At 62.5% G+C, this 12790-nt stretch overlaps 2 protein-coding genes across 2 annotated transcripts; both read right to left on the bottom strand.

Annotated features, from left to right (window-relative positions):
• Nucleotides 1–434: 434 nt before the first annotated feature.
• Nucleotides 435–5417, bottom strand: LOC132317934 (PHD finger protein 7-like). Its single transcript, XM_059823457.1, is given in 10 exon segments — nucleotides 435–493; nucleotides 2563–3153; nucleotides 3320–3438; nucleotides 3591–3704; nucleotides 3921–4056; nucleotides 4059–4276; nucleotides 4358–4482; nucleotides 4763–4864; nucleotides 4958–5049; nucleotides 5387–5417. Coding segments are annotated over 10 exon segments (1587 nt in total).
• A 1245-nt stretch (nucleotides 5418–6662) lies between these two features.
• On the bottom strand, nucleotides 6663–11645 carry LOC132317933 (PHD finger protein 7-like). Its single transcript, XM_059823456.1, is given in 10 exon segments — nucleotides 6663–6721; nucleotides 8791–9381; nucleotides 9548–9666; nucleotides 9819–9932; nucleotides 10149–10284; nucleotides 10287–10504; nucleotides 10586–10710; nucleotides 10991–11092; nucleotides 11186–11277; nucleotides 11615–11645. Coding segments are annotated over 10 exon segments (1587 nt in total).
• Between the last annotated feature and the right edge of the window lie 1145 nt (nucleotides 11646–12790).

Here is a 12790-nt window from a genome sequence, read left to right as displayed (position 1 = left end):
CGTTGATCTGTTTGAGGGTAGAATGGCTCTACAGAGGGATCTGGACAGGCTGGATCGCTGGGCCGAGGGTTTGCAAGCGTTTCAGCAACAGGCTGCCCAGGGAAGTGGTTGAGTCACCTTCCCTGAAGGTATTTAAAAGACATGCAGACGGGGCGCTTAGGGACATGGTTTGGTGGTGGACTTGGCAGGGTTAGGTTAACGGTTGGACTCGATGCTTTTAAGGGTCTTTTCCAACCTGAATGACCCTATGATTCTAATTGCCATTCAATTATTGCTTAATCGCCATTTGATTACCATTTGATTGTCATTCCATCATCGATTACTTACCATTTGATCACCGCTTGATCATTAATAAAAGCCTTCTAGTTAACCCCACAACGAGGACTGCTCTGAATAATTCACCTGCGACACCAGGACAAAAACCAGACGGTGTCTCAGGCGCCACCGGAGTAGGAAAAGAGGAATGCGAAATCCAGCATTGGAGAATCCAGGTCTGAAACGCAATTCAGGACTGAGAGAAACCTGAAAGCCCCAGAAGCCCTTCCACAATACTAGCTGGCCGACACTGCTGAGAGTGCCTAGAGGCTGCCCAGGCTGCCTCCTTCAGCTCCTGCTTTCAGAGTGTCCTCAGCCATCCTCTTCTACCAGCCACCTTGCAAGCCAAACTCTGCTGCTCAGGGTTTCCTTCTCAGCAGGCTTTCTGAGGTTTCGCTCGGCCTTCCTTTCGACGCCAGGGCGTTCCAGAGCTCCGTTAGCGAGGTGCCCACAGAGGTGGCCGGTGCCAGGCAACAAGCACCTCCGTTCAGAGCGAGGCCGTGCGTGACCACAGCTCTTGGGCCAGCTCCATTCGAGCTCCGGTGCTCGGGAGTGCCTGGGAGCTCACGTCGCACTCCCCCTGAAGAGCCCTGCCTGTTCTGGCCGTGTCTAGACCTCACGTCTTCCCAATCACAGCAGTCAAGAACAGAAGGACAAAGTGCTGCCACCGAGTTCTCTTTGGGACCCTCGAGACCTCCTTTCCTTCCTCATTGCCTCTTTGCTGGCAGAAAAGCCCATCAGGTCTCCCAGGTTCCCCTGCCTTCCTCAGAGAGGACAGCTGCTGCCTCATGTAACGAATCCCCTTTCATGCTGCATTAAGGCCTGTCAGGAAGGCACACACCTTAAGACCACCTGTAGTTTGCCTGACGAGCAGAGGGTTGTTCAAATCTGCACGGCCACCCCACGGGATTTCCTTCGCGCTTTGCTCACCGGGATTCTATGCTTCAGCCTTCTAGCTCTCCGCCAACGCCACAGAGCCCTTCAGCAGTCACTCTGCAAGCGAATCTTTTCTCCTTCCTGCACTGGAAAGGTACTTGCTGGTCTCCAACAGGAGGGAAATCCTTTCGGATGACTGACATTTCCCAGGCCCCCCATTACCCTTCTGTAGAGCGCATGGGATGTTCTTGCTCTCAAGGGCGTACGAGGGGACTCAAGGCCTCAGTAGCAGGTACCGCTCTGACCCTCCTGAACTCTGTGGAGGAAATTCCTCACCAGGTGTTTGCAATGTCTGTGAAAAAAGGTTTTCTTGGCTTACACTGCAAGAAGGAAGCCTTCAGCTGGTCCAGCAGCAATCCTGTTGGGGAACAGGACCCGGCCCTGGGGAACGGGTGATGCCCTTTGGCTCCTGTAGAAACACAACCTGCAGAGATCTTCATGTCGCCAATACAGACGTGACACTGAAGGGAACTTTTAAAGAAAAGCAGCTTTGCCACTTTGCCACAATTCTCACTAACCTAGGCAAGGAGGCTAGGAAATGGGGTGTAGCCTTGTCCAGAACGCAACGGAGTTGAAGCGTGTCAAAAGTCGCTGGGGCCGGGGCGTGTGATTTTGGGGGGGTGAGCCGCGAGGGCCATGCCGGGTGGGCGGGCGCGGCCCACATTGCCGGGAGCCAGGCGGCCAGCCCCGGTCCCGGGGGTGGGTGTGAACTTCCCGCGGGGAAACTGAGCAGGCTGCGGGGCCAGCGAGGCCCGAAGCACGCGGCCATGGCGCTGGGCAGCTGGCCAAGGCCAGCCCGCAAGGAGGGAGGTCTAGGGAAGGTGCTGCCAAGCCCCGGGGAGAGGACAACCCTCCGGGCCCTGCCCCTAACGCTGCCCCTCGGGAAAGGGAGAGGAGGAGGAAGCCGACAAATGAGCGTGGAATCTCCCAGTGCAGAGGTTAACGGCCAACTTTATTGTGCCGGTGGAGGGGGAGGAGGGCCAGCACTCGGGGACGGCGCACGGCTGGTCTCGTGGCGGCGTCCGGGCCGGCTGTATGGATTTTGGGCCCGACGCCGCAAGCGGGAGTGGTCTTGTGTCCGCACGGGCCCAGGGAGGCTGAAGCAGCTGCCGCTCTCGAGCGCTGGGAAGGCAGAGGAGGACCCCGATGGCAGCTGGCTGGCGGTGCTGGGGCTGCTGATGTCGGGTGCCGGGGAGCCGTGGGACGTCCCCAGCGCAGCCTGGCGGGGGCTCCTGCTCTCAGCGCTTGGTGCTGGGGCGCGTCTGCTCTCAGGGCGTCTTCTGGGCCGGCTGTAGGGAGTTTGGGCCCGACGTCGCAAGCGGGAGCGGTCTCGCACCCGCTTGGGCCCAGGTGGGCTGGAACGGCTGCTGCCCTCAAGCACTGGGGAGCCATGGGACGGCCCTGATGCTGCATGGCTCCCAGTGCTGGGGCTGCTGGCCTCCGGTGCTGGGGAGCCACAGGAAGACCCCGATGCTTCGTGGCTGCCGGTGCTGGGGCTGCTGGTCTCCGGTACCAGCGAGCTGTGGGACAGCCCCAGCACCGCCTGGCTGGGAGTGCTGCTCTCAGCACTCGGTGCTGGCGCACGGCTCCTGCCACCGTGTCTGCTGGGCCGGCTGTATGGTGTTTGGGCCCGACGTTGCAAGCGGGAGCGCTCTCGCACCCGCTCGGGCCCAGGGGGGCTGGAGCGGAGGCTGTCCTGAAGTGGCAGGGAGCCCGATGGCGCCTGACTGGCACTGCTGGGGCTGCTGGTCTCTGGTGCTGGAGATCCGAGAGATTGCACCAATGCCGCCTGGCTGCTGGTGCTGGGGCTGCTGGTCTCGGGTGCCGGAGAGCCGTGGGAAAGCCCCGATCCTGACTGGCTGGCAGTGCTGGGGCCAGCAAGCTCCAAGGCGGCACTGGAGTCTGTAAGGGGAAGCGGGAAGGTCAAGGGCACGGCCCCCCAGGCCCAGGGCAGGATAGGCCCTCTGGGAGCAGAGAGGCTCTTCCAAGCCCACCCTGGGCACCCACCACCAGACCTTGCCTGGCCCCTGGCCCCAGCCCAGGGGCACGCGGGTGCTTTGCCTCTTACCGGTGCCCAGGCCAGCACAGCTGTTGCACTCCCAGCTGGCCGTGCTGTTCCCCGAGTAGGCGCAGCGTCTGTGGGTGCCCTCGGCAGCACAGGAGCAGCACAGGAGCAGTTGCCAGGGCCTGGGGAAGCAAACGGGTTCATGGCTGTGAGGACAGAGTGGCCGCAGCTCAGGACTGTCCGGCAGAGCTCTTGTTCTTAGTCCTTCCGCTTCGAGCCCCTGGCGAGACAGAGATCCCGTGCAGAGCTCCGGGGTGCAGCTTTGGCACCTTACCCCTCTTCTTCTGCCTGCTCCCTGCCTCCTGGACAAAGGCACTCGCTGGCATCGCAGCGGCCGTGCCTCTCATATAGTGCTGCATATCCATGGCTGTTCTCCCATGATGGCAGCCTGATGGAGAAAGGAAACTTGATGAGCCCCTGCTGCCCCGGCATCAGGCAGATGCAGGGCATCCCTGCTCTTCCCCCCTGCCCTGTTTCCAACTCCTCCATGAAGCTGACACCCAGACTCACGGGACAGCGCAGGGCCAGGACTGCAGGGGCAGCCCCTGGCACGGCACAGCGCTTGCACCCTCGTGTCCTGTGAACCAGGCAGGACGACACCAACCTGAAGGGGATTCGGATCCCCATGGTGAGCATTTCCAGGAGAAACTCTTCCTTATCTCTACAGAGCGGGCACTGGAAGCAAGAAATGCCAGCGCGCGCAGCCTGTCCCTGCAGGAGAAACATAAGGAGCACGAGTGAGGCCCTGGTGCTGCTGAGCGCCTGCCGTGGCCCGGGGCCAAGGGAAGGGCTCCTACCTGGATGCAGCCCCTGTGGAACCAGGCGTGTTTGCACGCTGGGCACACCATGGTGCCGTAGGACTTTCTGTCCCCCACAGGGTCCAGGCAGATGAGGCAGGTGGTGTTCTCATCCGGAGCCGCCTCCACTGCCTGCTCTGGGCGGTGCTCCCAGCAGAAGGACCTGGGGGAAGAGGAAAGGGATGGGCGAGGTGAGAACTGCTGGGTCCTTCCCCGGTGGTGGCGAGGAGGGGAGAGGAGGTACCTGTACTGAGGAAAGAACTGGGTGACGCATCCACCCTCCACGGCACAGGGGAGATGGAAGCTGCGCTTGCAGCCCGTCTCGTGGCAGGTGATGGCGGCCCCTTTCTCGCCACAGACGAAGCAGGCCTGGAAAGGGTACAGCAGCCCCCATCAGCGGCAGCCTCAGGGCCTCCACCGCCAGCCCCACACCTCCGGGCAGGGCGCAGGATGCGGCCGCTGCTGGGACACAGCCCGCAGACGTGCCTGGTGGCCGAGGCACCTGTGCTGCGGCCTCTGTGGAGCTGCTGGGAGCAAGACTTTTGTCCCAGAGCTGGTCGGAAGGGCTGGGATTTCTTTCTCGGGGCCTGGGCTAAGCTGCCGCAACCCTCTCCTGGCACAAATCTCCCTGTTCTTGTCGGGTCCTCACCTTCCGCGCTGCCCGCTGGATGGTGCGTCGAATATCCTCAGGGAAAAATACCATGAGTCCTAATTCCTGGAGCTGTTGCTGATAAAGCTTGTTGGCGAAAAACTGCAGAAGAGGAAAGACGAGGGAGGAGCTGATGAGGCGAGTGTGGCAGGGACTGCCTGTGGAAAAGCTGGAAGGAGCCCCGGAGAAACTCACCAGGCAAAACACGTGGGCACAGAGCCCTTCCTTCTCCAGTTTGCACCCACAGATGTCCGGGTCAGCCTCTGCCCGGCGACACAGCATGCACGCTGGAGGGGAGAGAGCAAATGGCAGCGGGAATGAGCACCTCTGCGGGGCCGGGGGCAGCGTCCCTGCGGGATTGCCCCCGAGGGCCTGCTCCGTCCCTGCCTAGCTGGCTGTTGGGCAGGGCCGGAGGCCTTGGAGAGGAAGGGGGCATTGCAGGCCCGGGTGTCCCAGCAGGCGCCCACTGCCCAGCCTGGGCCGGGCTTGCTGAGGCAAGGAGGGGCCCTGGCCCGGGGCGGTTGGGGAGCTCCTGCCTCCCTCGCCCTGCCACCGCTCTCGGCCCCACGCTGACCGCCCCGACAACCCCTCTGCCAGGCTGCGGGAGGGGTACGTTGCTCTCACCCTGCTCCGTCGAGGCGGGGGCCCTCTCCATCCTTGCGGACATGGCACACATCAACAGTGAGCGTTTGGAGAGTCTCTGTCCCAGCAGCGCCGGGGTGTCTCCTCCAGATGCTCCTCTGCTGACTCTGAGGGAGAAGCGAGGCGCGGGTGAGCTTGCAGCACAGGCCCAGAGCCCCGAGACGTGGGGCCCCCCTCCTCCCTCGGCAGCCCCGCGCAAGCCCCGTCCCTCCCCTCACCTCACCAGGTCGCACTGGCGCACGGCCTGAGCCCAGCGCTCCTTTTTGTGGGCTTGGCCCCGCGGGTCACAGTGCCCGCTGTGACATCAGCACCGCTGGCCTGCCTGCGCCCCAAATACGGGCAGGGACGGGCTCGGCCACCTGCCACTCGCTCCGAGATGGCCGCCGCCTCACAGGGGTGGCTGTGAAGTGCCCAGGCGGGGGCCCGAGCCCTCGGCACCTGCGTAACCGGGGCGGCTGCTCCTGCAGTACTGCCTCTGGTTCTGGGCTCCCCGGCAGAGGGGCCAGAAGCCACCGTTGAGCCGTGCCCACGCTCACACGTCCCATCCGCTCAGACGCGGTGAGTGGCCGGGGCACAGCACAGGGCCTCGGGACGGCACCTAAGTGTCGCAGGTGGCCCAACGTCTTTCCCCTGAGCTCCTCAGCGCTTTGGTGATGTGCTGCCTCCAGAACAAAAAGCAGCGGGTCCGCAAGCTGGGGAGTCACGGCGGAAATGGCCTTTTTCCATGGCAATAAACTGCCTTTCAGAGTCAGTGTGCGCCTTTCCTGGGTGGGGTAGGAAACTGCAAGCGGCTGTGGGGCAGCTGTGGAGGCGGTGGGTGGGAGCGTTGATCTGTTTGAGGGTAGAATGGCTCTACAGAGGGATCTGGACAGGCTGGATCGCTGGGCCGAGGGTTTGCAAGCGTTTCAGCAACAGGCTGCCCAGGGAAGTGGTTGAGTCACCTTCCCTGGAGGTATTTAAAAGACATGCAGACGGGGCGCTTAGGGACATGGTTTGGTGGTGGACTTGGCAGGGTTAGGTTAACGGTTGGACTCGATGCTTTTAAGGGTCTTTTCCAACCTGAATGACCCTATGATTCTAATTGCCATTCAATTATTGCTTAATCGCCATTTGATTACCATTTGATTGTCATTCCATCATCGATTACTTACCATTTGATCACCGCTTGATCATTAATAAAAGCCTTCTAGTTAACCCCACAACGAGGACTGCTCTGAATAATTCACCTGCGACACCAGGACAAAAACCAGACGGTGTCTCAGGCGCCACCGGAGTAGGAAAAGAGGAATGCGAAATCCAGCATTGGAGAATCCAGGTCTGAAACACAATTCAGGACTGAGAGAAACCTGAAAGCCCCAGAAGCCCTTCCACAATACTAGCTGGCCGACACTGCTGAGAGTGCCTAGAGGCTGCCCAGGCTGCCTCCTTCAGCTCCTGCTTTCAGAGTGTCCTCAGCCATCCTCTTCTACCAGCCACCTTGCAAGCCAAACTCTGCTGCTCAGGGTTTCCTTCTCAGCAGGCTTTCTGAGGTTTCGCTCGGCCTTCCTTTCGACGCCAGGGCGTTCCAGAGCTCCGTTAGCGAGGTGCCCACAGAGGTGGCCGGTGCCAGGCAACAAGCACCTCCGTTCAGAGCGAGGCCGTGCGTGACCACAGCTCTTGGGCCAGCTCCATTCGAGCTCCGGTGCTCGGGAGTGCCTGGGAGCTCACGTCGCACTCCCCCTGAAGAGCCCTGCCTGTTCTGGCCGTGTCTAGACCTCACGTCTTCCCAATCACAGCAGTCAAGAACAGAAGGACAAAGTGCTGCCACCGAGTTCTCTTTGGGACCCTCGAGACCTCCTTTCCTTCCTCATTGCCTCTTTGCTGGCAGAAAAGCCCATCAGGTCTCCCAGGTTCCCCTGCCTTCCTCAGAGAGGACAGCTGCTGCCTCATGTAACGAATCCCCTTTCATGCTGCATTAAGGCCTGTCAGGAAGGCACACACCTTAAGACCACCTGTAGTTTGCCTGACGAGCAGAGGGTTGTTCAAATCTGCACGGCCACCCCACGGGATTTCCTTCGCGCTTTGCTCACCGGGATTCTATGCTTCAGCCTTCTAGCTCTCCGCCAACGCCACAGAGCCCTTCAGCAGTCACTCTGCAAGCGAATCTTTTCTCCTTCCTGCACTGGAAAGGTACTTGCTGGTCTCCAACAGGAGGGAAATCCTTTCGGATGACTGACATTTCCCAGGCCCCCCATTACCCTTCTGTAGAGCGCATGGGATGTTCTTGCTCTCAAGGGCGTACGAGGGGACTCAAGGCCTCAGTAGCAGGTACCGCTCTGACCCTCCTGAACTCTGTGGAGGAAATTCCTCACCAGGTGTTTGCAATGTCTGTGAAAAAAGGTTTTCTTGGCTTACACTGCAAGAAGGAAGCCTTCAGCTGGTCCAGCAGCAATCCTGTTGGGGAACAGGACCCGGCCCTGGGGAACGGGTGATGCCCTTTGGCTCCTGTAGAAACACAACCTGCAGAGATCTTCATGTCGCCAATACAGACGTGACACTGAAGGGAACTTTTAAAGAAAAGCAGCTTTGCCACTTTGCCACAATTCTCACTAACCTAGGCAAGGAGGCTAGGAAATGGGGTGTAGCCTTGTCCAGAACGCAACGGAGTTGAAGCGTGTCAAAAGTCGCTGGGGCCGGGGCGTGTGATTTTGGGGGGGTGAGCCGCGAGGGCCATGCCGGGTGGGCGGGCGCGGCCCACATTGCCGGGAGCCAGGCGGCCAGCCCCGGTCCCGGGGGTGGGTGTGAACTTCCCGCGGGGAAACTGAGCAGGCTGCGGGGCCAGCGAGGCCCGAAGCACGCGGCCATGGCGCTGGGCAGCTGGCCAAGGCCAGCCCGCAAGGAGGGAGGTCTAGGGAAGGTGCTGCCAAGCCCCGGGGAGAGGACAACCCTCCGGGCCCTGCCCCTAACGCTGCCCCTCGGGAAAGGGAGAGGAGGAGGAAGCCGACAAATGAGCGTGGAATCTCCCAGTGCAGAGGTTAACGGCCAACTTTATTGTGCCGGTGGAGGGGGAGGAGGGCCAGCACTCGGGGACGGCGCACGGCTGGTCTCGTGGCGGCGTCCGGGCCGGCTGTATGGATTTTGGGCCCGACGCCGCAAGCGGGAGTGGTCTTGTGTCCGCACGGGCCCAGGGAGGCTGAAGCAGCTGCCGCTCTCGAGCGCTGGGAAGGCAGAGGAGGACCCCGATGGCAGCTGGCTGGCGGTGCTGGGGCTGCTGATGTCGGGTGCCGGGGAGCCGTGGGACGTCCCCAGCGCAGCCTGGCGGGGGCTCCTGCTCTCAGCGCTTGGTGCTGGGGCGCGTCTGCTCTCAGGGCGTCTTCTGGGCCGGCTGTAGGGAGTTTGGGCCCGACGTCGCAAGCGGGAGCGGTCTCGCACCCGCTTGGGCCCAGGTGGGCTGGAACGGCTGCTGCCCTCAAGCACTGGGGAGCCATGGGACGGCCCTGATGCTGCATGGCTCCCAGTGCTGGGGCTGCTGGCCTCCGGTGCTGGGGAGCCACAGGAAGACCCCGATGCTTCGTGGCTGCCGGTGCTGGGGCTGCTGGTCTCCGGTACCAGCGAGCTGTGGGACAGCCCCAGCACCGCCTGGCTGGGAGTGCTGCTCTCAGCACTCGGTGCTGGCGCACGGCTCCTGCCACCGTGTCTGCTGGGCCGGCTGTATGGTGTTTGGGCCCGACGTTGCAAGCGGGAGCGCTCTCGCACCCGCTCGGGCCCAGGGGGGCTGGAGCGGAGGCTGTCCTGAAGTGGCAGGGAGCCCGATGGCGCCTGACTGGCACTGCTGGGGCTGCTGGTCTCTGGTGCTGGAGATCCGAGAGATTGCACCAATGCCGCCTGGCTGCTGGTGCTGGGGCTGCTGGTCTCGGGTGCCGGAGAGCCGTGGGAAAGCCCCGATCCTGACTGGCTGGCAGTGCTGGGGCCAGCAAGCTCCAAGGCGGCACTGGAGTCTGTAAGGGGAAGCGGGAAGGTCAAGGGCACGGCCCCCCAGGCCCAGGGCAGGATAGGCCCTCTGGGAGCAGAGAGGCTCTTCCAAGCCCACCCTGGGCACCCACCACCAGACCTTGCCTGGCCCCTGGCCCCAGCCCAGGGGCACGCGGGTGCTTTGCCTCTTACCGGTGCCCAGGCCAGCACAGCTGTTGCACTCCCAGCTGGCCGTGCTGTTCCCCGAGTAGGCGCAGCGTCTGTGGGTGCCCTCGGCAGCACAGGAGCAGCACAGGAGCAGTTGCCAGGGCCTGGGGAAGCAAACGGGTTCATGGCTGTGAGGACAGAGTGGCCGCAGCTCAGGACTGTCCGGCAGAGCTCTTGTTCTTAGTCCTTCCGCTTCGAGCCCCTGGCGAGACAGAGATCCCGTGCAGAGCTCCGGGGTGCAGCTTTGGCACCTTACCCCTCTTCTTCTGCCTGCTCCCTGCCTCCTGGACAAAGGCACTCGCTGGCATCGCAGCGGCCGTGCCTCTCATATAGTGCTGCATATCCATGGCTGTTCTCCCATGATGGCAGCCTGATGGAGAAAGGAAACTTGATGAGCCCCTGCTGCCCCGGCATCAGGCAGATGCAGGGCATCCCTGCTCTTCCCCCCTGCCCTGTTTCCAACTCCTCCATGAAGCTGACACCCAGACTCACGGGACAGCGCAGGGCCAGGACTGCAGGGGCAGCCCCTGGCACGGCACAGCGCTTGCACCCTCGTGTCCTGTGAACCAGGCAGGACGACACCAACCTGAAGGGGATTCGGATCCCCATGGTGAGCATTTCCAGGAGAAACTCTTCCTTATCTCTACAGAGCGGGCACTGGAAGCAAGAAATGCCAGCGCGCGCAGCCTGTCCCTGCAGGAGAAACATAAGGAGCACGAGTGAGGCCCTGGTGCTGCTGAGCGCCTGCCGTGGCCCGGGGCCAAGGGAAGGGCTCCTACCTGGATGCAGCCCCTGTGGAACCAGGCGTGTTTGCACGCTGGGCACACCATGGTGCCGTAGGACTTTCTGTCCCCCACAGGGTCCAGGCAGATGAGGCAGGTGGTGTTCTCATCCGGAGCCGCCTCCACTGCCTGCTCTGGGCGGTGCTCCCAGCAGAAGGACCTGGGGGAAGAGGAAAGGGATGGGCGAGGTGAGAACTGCTGGGTCCTTCCCCGGTGGTGGCGAGGAGGGGAGAGGAGGTACCTGTACTGAGGAAAGAACTGGGTGACGCATCCACCCTCCACGGCACAGGGGAGATGGAAGCTGCGCTTGCAGCCCGTCTCGTGGCAGGTGATGGCGGCCCCTTTCTCGCCACAGACGAAGCAGGCCTGGAAAGGGTACAGCAGCCCCCATCAGCGGCAGCCTCAGGGCCTCCACCGCCAGCCCCACACCTCCGGGCAGGGCGCAGGATGCGGCCGCTGCTGGGACACAGCCCGCAGACGTGCCTGGTGGCCGAGGCACCTGTGCTGCGGCCTCTGTGGAGCTGCTGGGAGCAAGACTTTTGTCCCAGAGCTGGTCGGAAGGGCTGGGATTTCTTTCTCGGGGCCTGGGCTAAGCTGCCGCAACCCTCTCCTGGCACAAATCTCCCTGTTCTTGTCGGGTCCTCACCTTCCGCGCTGCCCGCTGGATGGTGCGTCGAATATCCTCAGGGAAAAATACCATGAGTCCTAATTCCTGGAGCTGTTGCTGATAAAGCTTGTTGGCGAAAAACTGCAGAAGAGGAAAGACGAGGGAGGAGCTGATGAGGCGAGTGTGGCAGGGACTGCCTGTGGAAAAGCTGGAAGGAGCCCCGGAGAAACTCACCAGGCAAAACACGTGGGCACAGAGCCCTTCCTTCTCCAGTTTGCACCCACAGATGTCCGGGTCAGCCTCTGCCCGGCGACACAGCATGCACGCTGGAGGGGAGAGAGCAAATGGCAGCGGGAATGAGCACCTCTGCGGGGCCGGGGGCAGCGTCCCTGCGGGATTGCCCCCGAGGGCCTGCTCCGTCCCTGCCTAGCTGGCTGTTGGGCAGGTCCGGAGGCCTTGGAGAGGAAGGGGGCATTGCAGGCCCGGGTGTCCCAGCAGGCGCCCACTGCCCAGCCTGGGCCGGGCTTGCTGAGGCAAGGAGGGGCCCTGCCCCGGGGCGGTTGGGGAGCTCCTGCCTCCCTCGCCCTGCCACCGCTCTCGGCCCCACGCTGACCGCCCCGACAACCCCTCTGCCAGGCTGCGGGAGGGGTACGTTGCTCTCACCCTGCTCCGTCGAGGCGGGGGCCCTCTCCATCCTTGCGGACATGGCACACATCAACAGTGAGCGTTTGGAGAGTCTCTGTCCCAGCAGCGCCGGGGTGTCTCCTCCAGATGCTCCTCTGCTGACTCTGAGGGAGAAGCGAGGCGCGGGTGAGCTTGCAGCACAGGCCCAGAGCCCCGAGACGTGGGGCCCCCCTCCTCCCTCGGCAGCCCCGCGCAAGCCCCGTCCCTCCCCTCACCTCACCAGGTCGCACTGGCGCACGGCCTGAGCCCAGCGCTCCTTTTTGTGGGCTTGGCCCCGCGGGTCACAGTGCCCGCTGTGACATCAGCACCGCTGGCCTGCCTGCGCCCCAAATACGGGCAGGGACGGGCTCGGCCACCTGCCACCCGCTCCGAGACGGCCGCCGCCTCACAGGGGTGGGTGTGAAGTGCCCAGGCGGGGGCCCGAGCCCTCGGCACCCGCGTAACCGGGGCGGCTGCTCCTGCAGTACTGCCTCTGGTTCTGGGCTCCCCGGCAGAGGGGCCAGAAGCCACCGTTGAGCCGTGCCCACGCTCACACGTCCCATCCGCTCAGACGCGGTGGGTGGCCGGGGCACAGCACAGGGCCTCGGGACGGCACCTAAGTGTCGCAGGTGGCCCAACGTCTTTCCCCTGAGCTCCTCAGCGCTTTGGTGATGTGCTGCCTCCAGAACAAAAAGCAGCGGGTCCGCAAGCTGGGGAGTCACGGCGGAAATGGCCTTTTTCCATGGCAATAAACTGCCTTTCAGAGTCAGTGTGCGCCTTTCCTGGGTGGGGTAGGAAACTGCAAGCGGCTGTGGGGCAGCTGTGGAGGCGGTGGGTGGGAGCGTTGATCTGTTTGAGGGTAGAATGGCTCTACAGAGGGATCTGGACAGGCTGGATCGCTGGGCCGAGGGTTTGCAAGCGTTTCAGCAACAGGCTGCCCAGGGAAGTGGTTGAGTCACCTTCCCTGGAGGTATTTAAAAGACATGCAGACGGGGCGCTTAGGGACATGGTTTGGTGGTGGACTTGGCAGGGTTAGGTTAACGGTTGGACTCGATGCTTTTAAGGGTCTTTTCCAACCTGAATGACCCTATGATTCTAATTGCCATTCAATTATTGCTTAATCGCCATTTGATTACCATTTGATTGTCATTCCATCATCGATTACTTACCATTTGA

This window comes from Gavia stellata, chromosome 12 (genome assembly GCF_030936135.1).
Source record: "Gavia stellata isolate bGavSte3 chromosome 12, bGavSte3.hap2, whole genome shotgun sequence".
Lineage (NCBI taxonomy): Eukaryota > Metazoa > Chordata > Aves > Gaviiformes > Gaviidae > Gavia > Gavia stellata.
The sequence above is the reverse complement of the archived record's forward strand: the minus strand, read 5'-3'. Positions and strand labels throughout refer to the sequence as shown.